Below are 12957 nucleotides of genomic sequence, written 5' to 3'. Positions count from 1 at the left end.
GTCCAAGAACGACTCGGGCGGAGGAGGTGATCTGAGCCAATCGTCATATAACATCCGCACGCATCAGCCGACAGCCTACCTTGCCCGCCGGGAAACCTATGATTCTAGGTCAATCGGATGTCTCGTACCTACCTATGTTAGTTCAGCTGCCCTTGCAGGGCTCCTTTAATGAAGCTATCGCCAAAACTGAACATGGAAGGAACGGAGGAATTGCTACACTGAGGGCCGAATCGAGGGCTGTCCTCATGAGAAATCACAAAGGGAATATGAGCCAGGACACCAGCATCTGCGGACCTCATATTGCAAGGAATTTGCAAGTCAAGCCTTGCCTAGCACCAAGATCAACCACGCGCATATCTATCTGCCTTTGACCCTACCTAGCAGTTATTTTACAATTCATCACTACCTCAACCATCTCACATTTTTCGCATGCCATAAGGGACCACTGTGCCATCCAGGATTGGTTTGGGGACCTTGGGGGGGAGAAAAATGAAACCTCGAGCCCCGAACAAAAAAGATGCCCGCCTAAAGGCAGTGTGCCAGCCGGACCCCAGAGATTACATTCAACCTACCATTTGCTCCTATAACTCTGTTAATTCCATGCCATCTGTCCAAGTTCTGGGTGGTTGGAGATCGAGGTAGGTAGGGATAGAACTTACGAACAGCGAGAGTTCTCATCAGCCCACGTTCCAAAAAGTCAAGGCCAACGGGCACGCCATTGAGATTTGAGTGGCAGGCGTTGGAGTAAAGAAGGGATACGTTGAACCGCTCGTACCTTCCTCCATCAGGTCTTGGTCTGTGAAAATGGAAGGTTGTGTACAACTTTAGGCAGCCGCAAGTAGCCCTCAGTTAATTTCACATGTTACCTACCTGATGGTCGTTGCTCGTGTACATGGTTGTGCACATACAAATGCCAGGCATGATCAATAATAAATTGAAAAGCATCCCCGTATATTCTACCCATGTTCCCCAACAACCCCAATTTCAACATCCATTACCTAACACCTTTCAAAGACTCTGTACAGCCCCTTCAAATCCGCCACCTCCACCACACCCCCAGCCTCCATGATGCCTTTCGTCCCGACCAGCCTCGCCTTAAACGCCGGGAAAAGCACATGCTCCAACGCCCATTTCACATTTCTCCTCCTCGCATCAATCCTCTTTTCCTCTTCCCCTTTACTATCTTCTTCCCTCTCATCAGCACTATCCAGCGTCCCATCATCCTCCTCTTTGGCTACCTTCTTCAGCGGCAACCTCTCTGGTACATAAAATCTAGCCAGCTCCTTCAGGAAGCTCTCAAAACAAGCCTTCTCCTCCGTCCAGTTGACACAAGGCCCCAACCTCACCAAGAACCCTGGCAACTTTGTCAAAGGTGGCTCATACCCGTTGACCAACAGCGGCACACTGCACAACTCTCCCGCGGGAGATACTTCCAAACTAAAGTACTCCAGCAACATTTCTCTTCTCTCAATCAACTTCTCCACCACAGCCTCGATGATCTCGGCCTTTTCTTCGGGGTCAATGTCCTCTTCCTCATCATCATCCTGCTCTTCTTCATATTCAGTGAGGAGATTTGGGGACGATGACAGTAGGTTGCGAATGTCAAGAGGAGGCTGAAATTGTACCACACCAAAATTACCGAAATCTGTTAAGCCCGACTGGTAAAAGTATTCGTAACACACCCGGCCGTAGTCAATCATGTAGAGCTTAACGCCAGCTTGTATAGCAGCCAGCCTGCGGCGCTCGTCAACAATTCCGACAAAAGTGTGGTTGGCAAAGATATCAGTGAGCTCGTTGTGCATCTCCTCGCGGACTTCTGCGCGGAGCTCTTTGATGCTGTGCAAATGACAAGATGTGGGCTGACGAGGCTCGGGTGCCGTGTCAAATTCCATGGGCTCTGGGCCTGGGCGGGATGGCGTGCTGCCGCCTGGTCTGGCAGGGGGGAGCATGCTCGTGATTTTCCGAAGGTTAGTGTCTGTCCTGACGAGGCTGGTGTCGCTTCTAGGAGGGGCTCTTCGACTGGAAGCCGGGGTCGCCATAGAGGGTGCAGAGGGGGCTGGTGGCAGTTGAGTGGAGGAGGCAGCCCGGCTGCTTGCTGGGAGGAGGGTCTGGGTGAGGAAGGTCCTGCTGGCATCTACCTCGGCTAGTTTGGAGCGCAAGTGTTCGCATACTGCTTGAATGGTTTCGTCTTCGTTCAAAAAGTTGACTTCTTGTTTGGTTGGGTGGACGTTGACGTCGACCCGGCGTGGGTCTATCTCAAGGCTGAGGTATACAAACGGATGACCGTTTTTAGGGAGGAATGACGCATAGGTCTGCTCGAGTGCCTTGCGGATGTTGGTTGACTCAACACATCTGTTATTAATGAACAACAGCAAGGTAGTTTTTTTGGTTCTGTAGTTGGCGTTGGTGGCAAGTCCCTTTGCCTTGAACCCCCATTGATCATCTTTCGTCTCGAATTCGGTGAGCTCGTTGGCAACGCTTGCGCCGTAGATTTGTCTGATCCTGTCCAGACATGGCGCTGTTGGAGATACGGAGATGCCTTTGGATGATTCGCCATGTTTCTTGCATGTGAACCCCACACCGGTACAATGGATAGCATATCTCCCAACCATGTCCAGTATTTTGTTGTACTCGTTGGCTGGTGATCGAAACGCACGCCGTCTTGTAGGAACGTTGAAGAACAAATCTTCAACGGTAATCTGGGTGCCTTGTCGGCCAGATACGGGCTTTGGGTCAGGAGACTGGCCAGGTTTGGCTGGGACTAACACTCCGCTGCCATAGTGACCCCTCCAGGCACACTCTGAGTCCCGTGTTTTCGTGGTCACGGTAAGATGGGCAATGTGGCTGATGCTGGCCAAGGCCTCGCCTCTGAAACCATAGGTAGCGATGGTCTGGAGGTCTTCAAACTTTTGGAGCTTGGACGTCGTGAAACGTTGACACAATATTGGCAGATCTTCTTTCTGTTTCTTTGATGAGTAACCACTCGGAACAAGGGGGATGAAGGGGGCGGCGAGGAAGCGAGCGGGTGATAGCGGACGCTAACAGGGGGGATCGAACCTCGATGCCAGAGCCATTATCAGTGATCTGTAGTAACTTCAAGCCTCCCTCTTTCACCGACACATCTACGGTAGTTGATCCCGCGTCGACAGAGTTCTCCATCAACTCCTTCAAGGCGTTCACGGGAGCCACGATGATTTCCCCGGCAGCAATTTTGTTGATGACATCTTCGTCCAGGGGCTATTAGCATGCTGTTAGTGCAGCTCGTCTCAAAAAAAGATGGTGTCGGGAGCTGTACCTTGATTCGACGTTGGGGGGTGTTGTCGTCAAGAGCATCAGCCTTCCTCTTGGCACCGCGAGGCCCATCCACCTCGGAATCCACCTCCATTGCATCACTCATAGTGGCGCCGTTGAATGTTCGACGCGGAAGAAAAGCGCGATGCGGAGAAAGAGCAGGAGGATTTCGTCAAGGTCTTATCCAGGCATCCAGATTTTCACCCCTACCTTAACATTTCAGCTGGACAGGGAGAAGAGGAAAGAACAGCCGATGAAAGGCTCACACCGAGTTCTGCTAGGCATTCACCGTTGAACCTTCTTCCTGCCGGGGTTGGGTGGACCGTGCTTGCCCCGGATTGTTCGTGCACCGTCCGGCCCGCTCGGTTCAGGGGCCTGTCACCCCACTCTAGGACTAATATCTTGGCGTGCTGATAATGGAAATGCTTGGCGTGGAGGGAACCCGACCTCGATCGACCAGTCCCGAACTGTTCAAGAACCAACAAAACACCACAGCCACAACCGACGTTCTCTTTTGTGTTTTTCTCCCACCAGGCTCTTCAGATACAGCAGTCCGAACTTGATTATCATATTTGGAGCATAGCAGACCAACAATTCCGCCTTTACCCCATTTGTCATATTTCAAGGCCATAATCGCGGCCCCAACCTCTACTTGAGCCGCTTAAGCCACTGCAATTGGAGATCAATCGGTTCTAGGAGAGGGCGCAGAAAAGTCAGCTCGATGCTTAGCCACGGTTCCTTTGCCCTCGCGGAAACAAAACGACCTCCCGGCCCAATTCGGAGGGCTCGAATTCAACCTTCAAATCGTTTGAGGTCTCCAAGATCTCCAGGCTTCCATTTAATCCCATCTCGCCCATGGCCCGAAACTGAATGATGGAGAAGATCAAGACCGACCTCGCCTTTAGGTGAAGACCGCTGGAGTGCTGCGCCAGTGCAAAGCATGTCTCCTACCCGGCTTTTCTGATGTGTCGAAGCCCATCTTTGTGATGTGCCATCGGGCCATGTGCATGTGGTAGCACTGGGTGGATGGGCAACAGGGGGGCCCAGTGGCCAGCGGGCCATTCTTGATGGCCGTTGAAGAGGCGGGTGTGACTGTGTGATGGCTTCTGCATTCACCCAACTAGGCGGCGCGCCGCTCCCGCTCTTGCGTGCATCACACACCCGCTGCACGATGCCCTACCGTGCCAACTAGGTGCATGCCAAATGCTTTTCACCTAGGGGGGGAAATGGATGCAGCCCTGTGATTTCCAGGCTTCCTGGAGGGCTCACAAGCTGGGCGGGCCTTGCAGTCTCTCGGGCAACGTCCGGTTTCCCTCCGTTTCGTTTCTTTGCTATGCATTGCATGTCTTTTTTTTTTTTTGTTTCTACCTACATTTTCTCCCATCTCTTTTGTCCTCATAAATATGCAGAGCCTCCCCGCTCGGCAATCGATTCCCTTCAGATCTGCATTTAGTGTGCAGCTTCCCCCACACCTCCACTCTTGACTATATCCATCACATCTCACAGACTCGCCTCAAGTCACAATGTCAAACGACTCACGACTACCATTTCCCCGACTTTCGAGTCCGGACCCCAATGGGAGTGACGCCAACTCGTCAGTCCAAGTTCAGCTTGATGCTCTCAGCAACAGGTAAGACTTTAACCCGGCAAAATCTCGCTTTCCATGGTGCTCATCCTCACCTATCACAGGGGGAGAAGCGCAACCGGCCCCTCACAAACACCATCAAGACTACCTTCACCATCACAGCCCGAACCGGCTTTTGAACAACATCCAAGCCAGTCGAATTCGCAATCCTCCCAACTGTCGATCGACTTCTTGCTTCGACAATCCGGAGAGGACCCATTACTTCCTAACGAGGATGTCTTGCTGGGTTTGACCTCTGGCGGCGTCCACTCGGGCCAGAAACGACCATATGACAGTGAGACTATCGATGAAGATGAAGAACGCTATGCAAAAAGGGATAGAATGACGGAGGAACTCGAGCTCATGTCTCCATCTACGGAAGCACCAACGACATCTTTCCCATTTTCGTCTGCCCCCACGGAGGTTCCATCGATATCCGTGGCAGACTTTGATGACATCGATCGAATTTTGTCTCCGGAAAGACAACAAGATCCGTTATTCCAGTCGGATCCTCAGACGGTGGTGATTGGGAATAGGAGAACATTGCCTATTCGGTCCGTGTCGAGGAGGTTACCGCCACAGCAGTCAACGAATGTGCCTGGCACAAGTGGGAGACCAATCGAAGGGCAGTCGGGAGAAGGTGATGCAGAGGAGGATCGGAGGAGGTGACATTTCTGACTGGGGTGTGTTTTTGAGAAGGGTTTGTTGGGCAAGTGAGATGGTTTTCTTATAATAGAAAGTTGCAGAGTCGTTTGATAATTCTAGTATGTACTCAGATACAGCGGTGCACTTATATCAGGCGGCTCATAGTTTATAGGTAGCGAACACGAAGCATGTTTTATCAGGATAATGTGAACTTGTGTCTCACCATCCTATTATTCTCCTCCGTGTTTTACCTCTGTATCTCAAAGTGAACAAAAGCCTGCAGACCAATCGTGTCAGTCCTTGGTTGGCCCCTTTTTTTCCTTCAACTGCCTGCCCTATCCGTTTCCCACAGCGTCATTGGATCAGCACCACCTCTCTGCTGCACCTCCAGATTTGGTTTGATATGAACGGATGGACGACCAAGCAAGTTGGGCCCTGCCAACCCTGTCCACTGTTGCATTTCCGCTGTTGACCCTCTTCTTGTCGCGCCCACAAAAAAAGCAATTGAACCAAAAAATCTCCGAATGGCTCATGCGCCTCCAAAATCTCAACAGTGGGTAGCGTAAACGGCCCTGCCGCCGCCGCGACCGATCGAGCGCTGCGTCGGGGCATTTTCTATTGGGAATAAAAATCTCCGATGCAACTTCCACGATCACGATGATATTTTATATAGTGTAAGTTGAAGGGGTTTCCCTTTTCTTTTCACATGCGCACCAATCCCCTGCACTCCATTCTTCTTTTCACCGGTTTGAACCAGCGGGCCAAAAAAACAAGATCCAAGCCAAAAGAAGCAACCTTCCAAGCGGTCCGCTGCAACGTTTCTTTCCTTTTGGGAATTGTCGTTTCATTGGGGTGGCCGGATCGGGGATGGGTTGGTGGGATCGTGCGGTTTGGCGGGCATGCTTTATTCATGCTGCTTGGATGTTGTGTTATTATAACATGTCAGGATGGTTGAAAGTCTGATATATATGCCTTGGACAGAGAGCAACAAAAAAAACCCCTATTTTTGGGTGCTACTTGAAAATGTTCATTACTTGTTCATGCCTTCCTCCTCCTCCCTTTCTCTGCTTCACTTTTTTGTTTCTTCCCGTTTCGTTTCTTGTTTGCGAAAAGGGTCTCACAAACACCCCAAGCCTTCAACACGGGTGATGAGGAAAAGAAAAGAAAAGTGATTCACATTACACCGATCGACCGACACACACCGACCGACCGAGCGCCAGCCAGCCAGCCGGCCGTCTCCTTCAACCAGACCCGAGCGAGACCACAACATGATTCACCCAGCCCGATCTCCTATTTGGAATTTCTGACGCTATCGATATTAATACCTGACCCGTCCCCATAGAATCCACCCGGCAGCGGTCCAATTCTCGACTCTTTCGACGTCACCAAAAAACCAACTGCCTATGTCAACGATGTGTTGGGGGAAAGGAAAAGGATGGATGGATGGATGGATGGATGGATGGAAGCAAGTGCCGACAACCGACATTCAGGATTCATTCATGTCAGCAAGCAGCCAGCAGCAAGGCACCGCAATCTATTTCCACCCGCGTATTTCGGGTACGACCTAAAAGGGCCCTTTGGTTGCAAAACCTCGAAAAAAAAAGGACCTTCCCTCCTCGGCCAAGCGAAGAGACATGTGGCGTTTCCCTTTTCATCCGACACACACACACACCTACCCGCCGCCATGGTCGTCTGATTCCCCCCGGGCACTTCTTCCTATTCCTTCTCGTCATCACCGGGTGTGCGATCTTCAACAACGACCCAGATCAGTACCCACAACCGGCACGTCCCGTCGGCACACCATTCCCTCCTCCCCCTGAGCAACGGCCCGGCACGGAGAGGTGGCATGTGCGGAACGGGTGGAGGAGGTCCGCCAAACTTTCCAACGGTCGACTAAAAACCAACCTTAAATCAACGTCCCCCCATCTCAACAACGGTTGCCCCACACAACCATCAGATCACCACCCACACATTCGAGCCATGTTACCGAAACTCCGAGTCAACATCTATTGATTAGCAACCGCACCTCCTATTTCATTTCCCAAAAAAGATCCCATGCTGGGCCTGGACCGTCCGGATCTGCAAAGGAATGAGTGATGGTGGGCCGGCCTACCAGACGGGCCGCATATCAGCATACATACGAGAGGGGAAAGGAAGGAACCCCGGGATGATCATGTCGACCCGACATAGGCGAATCTCCCATGCCATCTCATTCGTTCTCTTCCCCCCCCCTCTTCACTTCTCACAACAACCCAAACGACAGCAGCATATACACACAACACACAACAAACATCATCGACAAACAGTTCCCAAGCACACAGCCAACAAGACATTGACAGTTAATTCCCAGTATATCCTTTCCCACTCCCGGTTTTCCGACTCACACGTACCAATCGCTATGTCCGCATTTATCCACCACACTATAGTTCATACAAGAAAAGTTCACCAAAGATAATCCTTCCCCAAAAAAGCGCGGCATCCCTTCCGCCTGCCTGAAAAGGGATAACAATCCCATACAAGAAGAAAAAAAGCCCGGTGCCGCCTAGCCAACAACCAAGCCCGCCGCGGCGGTGCTCAAAGAAGAGAAGTCAAAAGATGTCGAAGAATGAAAAGAAGCGAAAAATGAGTCTGAAGAAGAACACAGAAGAGAAACAGAAAGTCACAAAAAAGAAGAGAGAAAAGTGCCACACAATGGCATATGCCCCAAACATCCTCCACAAAGACATTCCAACGCCCAAAAATGCACCGCGGCCCACAACTTCTGCCAATTGTACAGTGGTATCATCTATGCAAAGCCACTCGAAAGCGCGATCAACTTCACGAAATTTCCTGCCCGGCGAAACTTGCATCCAAACCTGCGGAGCTAACCAAAAAATGATCAACAACATGCTTTTGACATCCCACGGCAAATCGCACCGCCGCTCCCATATCCTGGTCTTTGAATAGCCCATCTCATCATGAGCATCATTGTTGTGATGGTGGTGGATCCCTGGGGTGACCCGGGTGATCAAGGAGACCGCCAATATCAACTCGTGGTCGATCTCCTCGAGACTGCCTCTCTTGTGGCTGCGGTTGGGAAGGACCCGTGGAAGGCCCAAGGTTCAACGGTGGAAGCTGGTACCCTTGCATCTGAGGCGGCCGACTTGATGGAGGATGAATCTCGCTTCTGGGTACCTGGTAGGAGGATGACGTTTCTGGGTAGCTAGGCCTGTTTGGAGATGGGACGTAACCTGAGGGAAGGCCAGGGCTCCTTCCCGTCATTATCGATGGTGGCGGGGCTCCAATGGCCATCGGCTGCCTCGCTCCGTAGGGCGAAGGCTCTCCTAGCCTTGATTGCCTCGGATCGAACGTCGCTGACATGGGCGTGGGCTGGGAAAACGATAGGGGCGTGGGCTGATAAGGATACGTGTTGTCTCTTGGGTTCGGCGAGGGCGTCGGGTACTGATATGGTCTAGGTGGCTGGATCTGGAGGATTAGTACGACAAACCAAACCGAATCTTCCTTCACCAGCCCAAATCGAGTTGGAAATTGTCGATGCTGACCATCTTCTCCCTCAAAGGTAAGATGCTCCACCCTCCAGTCTGTCTGGTATCTTGCAATGTCATCTGCGCCGAACCCGAGTCTTTGAGCAAAGTGGGCTTGCTCATCGACGGTCGTCATGGCCGGCAGTCCCATCTCTCTGTTCCGTTGCTCCTCCTTTGTCTGTCGGTCAATTCTCTCGGCCTTGCCGCGATCACCGGGTGCAAGTACATCCTCCAGCAGTTTGAAACCCGTTCTCGACGGCCGTCCTATGGCGCTGTAGAAGGTTGCCGATGCCTTCAAAAACTCCAGGCCAACAACCCTCAAGTATGCCACTGGTTCTTCGGGAACCCTCGTTGTCGATATCGATAGGGGAGCTGGAAAAACGTTTGCATCAGCTGCCAAACCTCGTTCGAGGAATCTCGGTGCGATTGATTCGGCTGGCTGAGATTTCAGCACGCGATACGACTGAGTGCGTCGGAGACTGTCACTTTGAACCATACCCATCGTGGAACCCGAGCCATACACGGATGTCAAGGGCCTTCTCATGGCCTCTGCTGCACTTCCCATCCTCCCCCCGCTTTCATATCTCGTCTGGTTGTCGTCTCGAAGCCGGGGTCGCCCGCGCTTCTTGTGCTGGACGTCGACGCATTGATCGGCCTTGTTTTGAGAGACACATCGGCTACAAGGTCGCTCCGCTGTGAAAACAGTCAGCAGATTCTCTAATCGCAACTTCGAAGTACTTGGTGAACAGAAAGGACAAGCAGTTGGAATTCCTCATCGACAAAGCCCACTCCCATCTCGGCGCCACCATGGCTAAAACGATGGTGGAAACAGAGGCGTCCGGGCCGTGTATTTGCGGGAATCCCACCACACCTCGAGGGCAGCGGCCCGGTTTTGCCGCAGGACCAAGCATCCGCGCTGCAGTAGCGAGCCAACTGTCGGCGAGCTCATCCACGCATAAGCATGCTGGATTATCTGCATTCTCCTACCCGGGCCCGGAACAGCATGGAACCCGCTTGAGAACCACCTCCACCCGTTCCTGCAGTCGGGCGGCCCAAGAGTTCCCAACCCATTCGTCACTGGCCTAGTGGGTCGTCTCATCTTGAGTATGCCGTGCCAAAAACAGAAATTGCTCATGGGGGTATACCGCATCACACTGGTGCTAGGCGCTAGTCGATGCCGCGCCTAAAACAATCCCGGAATTGTTAACAATATCATGTCAATCAAAACCAGGGATCGCATTTGCGGTGCCGCAGGGTTGGCGATGCCTGCTCACACTCTGCGTCCAATTTCTGTCCTGCTTCTTGTGATCAATCGGGGCGAAAGGGCTCTGGGTACCTACGGTCACATCTGCAAGCTGTCAGTCTCGTGTCTTTAGGCAATGCCAACAGGTTTTGACGGGGCAACCAACCGAAGGTGGGCTTTCTTGCACGGCACACATGCGGATGCCACATGCCCCTTGGTCTTCCTCGCCTTTGCAGAGCTATGTTGAAGAGGATCTTGCAGCTGTGAGTGAAGTGCTGAAGGATAGGTTTGCGAAGCTGCTAGCTGTCCCGATGGCCCAACTGCACTGCCTGTGCCTGGGATTGGGAGATATGCCGGCCCTGGTTGTCCACCGATCTGGCTGGACAAATGGGAGTAAGTAAGAGGCTGAGGTGCCGGTCTCTCAGATTGCTGTGGAGGGAAAGAATATGCGGTTCGTTCTGGTGGATCGGTGAGGAACTGCCGAGAAGGTCCGGCTATGTTGCTCGCCTGCGCCCTTTCGTGACCTTGTGATGTTGGGATTCCACGGTAAACATCCTGCGTGATGGGCTGATAGCTTCCCTGCGCCCGTTCGGCTGCCTCCTGGCTGAGTTTAGGGGGGATCGATGGAGATCCTGACATGGGGGGAGAGGGATAGCTCCTCTGACGAGCAGCACTTTCAGTGTCTGCCCTGACCCAGTGCAAGTCGAGACTCAAGGCGGATCGCGCCAGGTCTGATATCCCTCGGCGTTGGCCGAGAGGTGTCCAGGAGTCGTCACCTGGATGGCTGCGCTGCATGGAGGAGGCGGCTTTGGCGTAGCCAAGAGCCCGGAAGGGGACCGTCTAACTCTGCTCGAGGGCTTCGATGAGGACGGCGTCGGTGTAAGCTCAGTTAACACGATGGTCTCACGGAAGTCTCCGCCTGGGGAGACAAACTTCCAGACCGTACCCCAGATCCAGAGACGCTGATCGACATTACCCGATGCAGCCAAGTTCAAGAGTGTCACTGCCCGGTGTCCTCGGGGGCCAGAATATTTGGCGGGTCTCCTGAAAGAGGTTTTATGATGTTTTCGAAAAGATGCAAAAGTCTGACGTGGGGCGAGATGGCAAGTGCTTCGGAGGCGGGCCTTTGGCGCCTCTTCTTTGGTCCAAGACAGCGGTCCCCTTTTGAGGATGGACGACAGCAGGATCCGGCCGAACTGAACCGGCCGCTTGTTTACTGGAGAAGGAGTCGGCTGCAGACGCACGAGAAAGGAGGCCTGGTTGTCAGACAAGCGATGACGCAGAGGGTGATTCCCGGTATGGGGAGTCCTGGTGAATCGAGTATCACAGCACAGCGCGCACAACCGTGTTAGTGCTCTGCGCCAGATGACCGAAGATTGGAGGAAGACTATCGGAGAGCTGCAGAAGAAGTGTATCGTCACCCTGTTCGTCGTCTGGGGAGCTGGAGGCGTGAAAAGGCGCGCGTATGGATTGGTGCCCAAGGTGCTGGAGAGGTGCCAGGTGCCGGGTGGTCGTCGTGCCGTATATATCGATGCTCGGTGATACTGCTCTCAGGCTGGGCGGCTAGTGAGAGTCGGTCGGTTGAAGGAGAGATTTGGAGCCAGTGGAAGCCGGTGGTTTTTGTGCGACTTAAAGAAGAGCAACGGCGCATTTGAGATGGGGCCAGACGGAGCAGGGATAGTCGTAGGCAGGTCACCCTGGTAGGTGGATGGTTATGGATGGCTGCAAATCGAAGGGTAAACCACAATGCCAGCAAACCCCCCGGTCATCTCAGGGCTGTTACAGGGCACAGACAGTGGAGGGGGGGAGGGGAGGGTTCAAAATCGAGAACGAGCCCAGTCGCTGCGGTGGGAGGGAATGGGTAAGTACTTTTTGGGCGTCTGGGTGCCTCCGGGCTCAGTATGCTGACCATATATAATATGACCGACAGCTAGACTGGGTAGCAGTGCACCAGTGCCGTTGCAGACAGTTGGAACCGAACGCTGGGCAACGCACCCAGTAACGCACCATGCAGACGGGTCGCCGATGGGAGACGTCGATTGGCCCAGGGCCGCTCCGCTGTATCGTCTCTTTTAGTGACAGCACTGAGATTTGAGAGAGAGAGGGAGCTTCGCACGTTCATCAACGCGTCCGTGTCCCGTATCAAGACTCCCGTCTGGAGTTGGCCTGCCCCGGAAATCCAGAACGGATGCGCAACAGGGGCCCACAAGAGCTATCTTCCGAGTGCCGCCGAGATGACGGGGGTGGGGCCGGATGTCGATGATCTTGATCCGCTGGCGCGAGATGAGGAGGGACCCAGACGTGAGTAAAGCTATTCCTGTCTCGCTGGGAGCCGATCCGGGGAAGAGTAGTGTACGTAGATACGGAGTAATCTGGGGTGACAGCTCAGGTGATGGATTGCTCCTTCCAGTATTACGGGTAGGACGGCCGTTCTTGCCCCGGTTATCGACAGCTGGGTCACAGTTGCCGTTAGAATTTGACATTTCGGTCCCAGGACGGAAGGAACCACCAACATGAGATCTTGGAGGGGTATGCCGGCAAGCACGAGCTCCCCTGACAAGGACCCGGGCACCAGAGCATGGGGGGGGGGGGGGGGGACAACCTAGGTGCCGCTACCAAAAACCCGTACA

At 53.2% G+C, this 12957-nt stretch overlaps 4 protein-coding genes across 4 annotated transcripts; 1 reads left to right on the top strand and 3 right to left on the bottom strand.

Moving 5' to 3' along the window:
* Nucleotides 1–998: 998 nt before the first annotated feature.
* Nucleotides 999–3397, bottom strand: PODANS_6_2940 (uncharacterized protein; the record flags this gene model as incomplete). Its single annotated transcript, XM_001910165.1, has 3 exons — nt 999–2960; nt 3058–3237; nt 3296–3397. 3 exons carry the CDS (start codon nt 3395–3397, stop codon nt 999–1001), a joined length of 2244 nt encoding a protein of 747 aa, XP_001910200.1.
* A 5127-nt stretch (nt 3398–8524) lies between these two features.
* Nucleotides 8525–10234, bottom strand: PODANS_6_2950 (uncharacterized protein; the record flags this gene model as incomplete). Its single annotated transcript, XM_001910164.1, has 2 exons — nt 8525–9799; nt 9956–10234. The coding sequence occupies 2 exons, from the start codon at nt 10232–10234 to the stop codon at nt 8525–8527; spliced, it is 1554 nt and encodes a 517-aa protein (XP_001910199.1).
* A 222-nt stretch (nt 10235–10456) lies between these two features.
* On the bottom strand, nt 10457–11122 carry PODANS_6_2960 (uncharacterized protein; the record flags this gene model as incomplete). The annotated part of the gene is made up of 1 exon (XM_001910163.1): nt 10457–11122. The coding sequence occupies one exon, from the start codon at nt 11120–11122 to the stop codon at nt 10457–10459; it is 666 nt and encodes a 221-aa protein (XP_001910198.1).
* Nucleotides 11123–11427: 305 nt separating this feature from the next.
* PODANS_6_2965 (uncharacterized protein) lies at nt 11428–11869 on the top strand (the record flags this gene model as incomplete). Its single annotated transcript, XM_001910162.1, has 2 exons — nt 11428–11613; nt 11657–11869. The coding sequence occupies 2 exons, from the start codon at nt 11428–11430 to the stop codon at nt 11867–11869; spliced, it is 399 nt and encodes a 132-aa protein (XP_001910197.1).
* Between the last annotated feature and the right edge of the window lie 1088 nt (nt 11870–12957).

Source organism: Podospora anserina, chromosome 6 (genome assembly GCF_000226545.1).
Source record: "Podospora anserina S mat+ genomic DNA chromosome 6, supercontig 2".
NCBI lineage: Eukaryota > Fungi > Ascomycota > Sordariomycetes > Sordariales > Podosporaceae > Podospora > Podospora anserina.
Note: the sequence above shows the minus strand (reverse complement) of the source record. Positions and strands in the feature narration are given on the sequence as shown.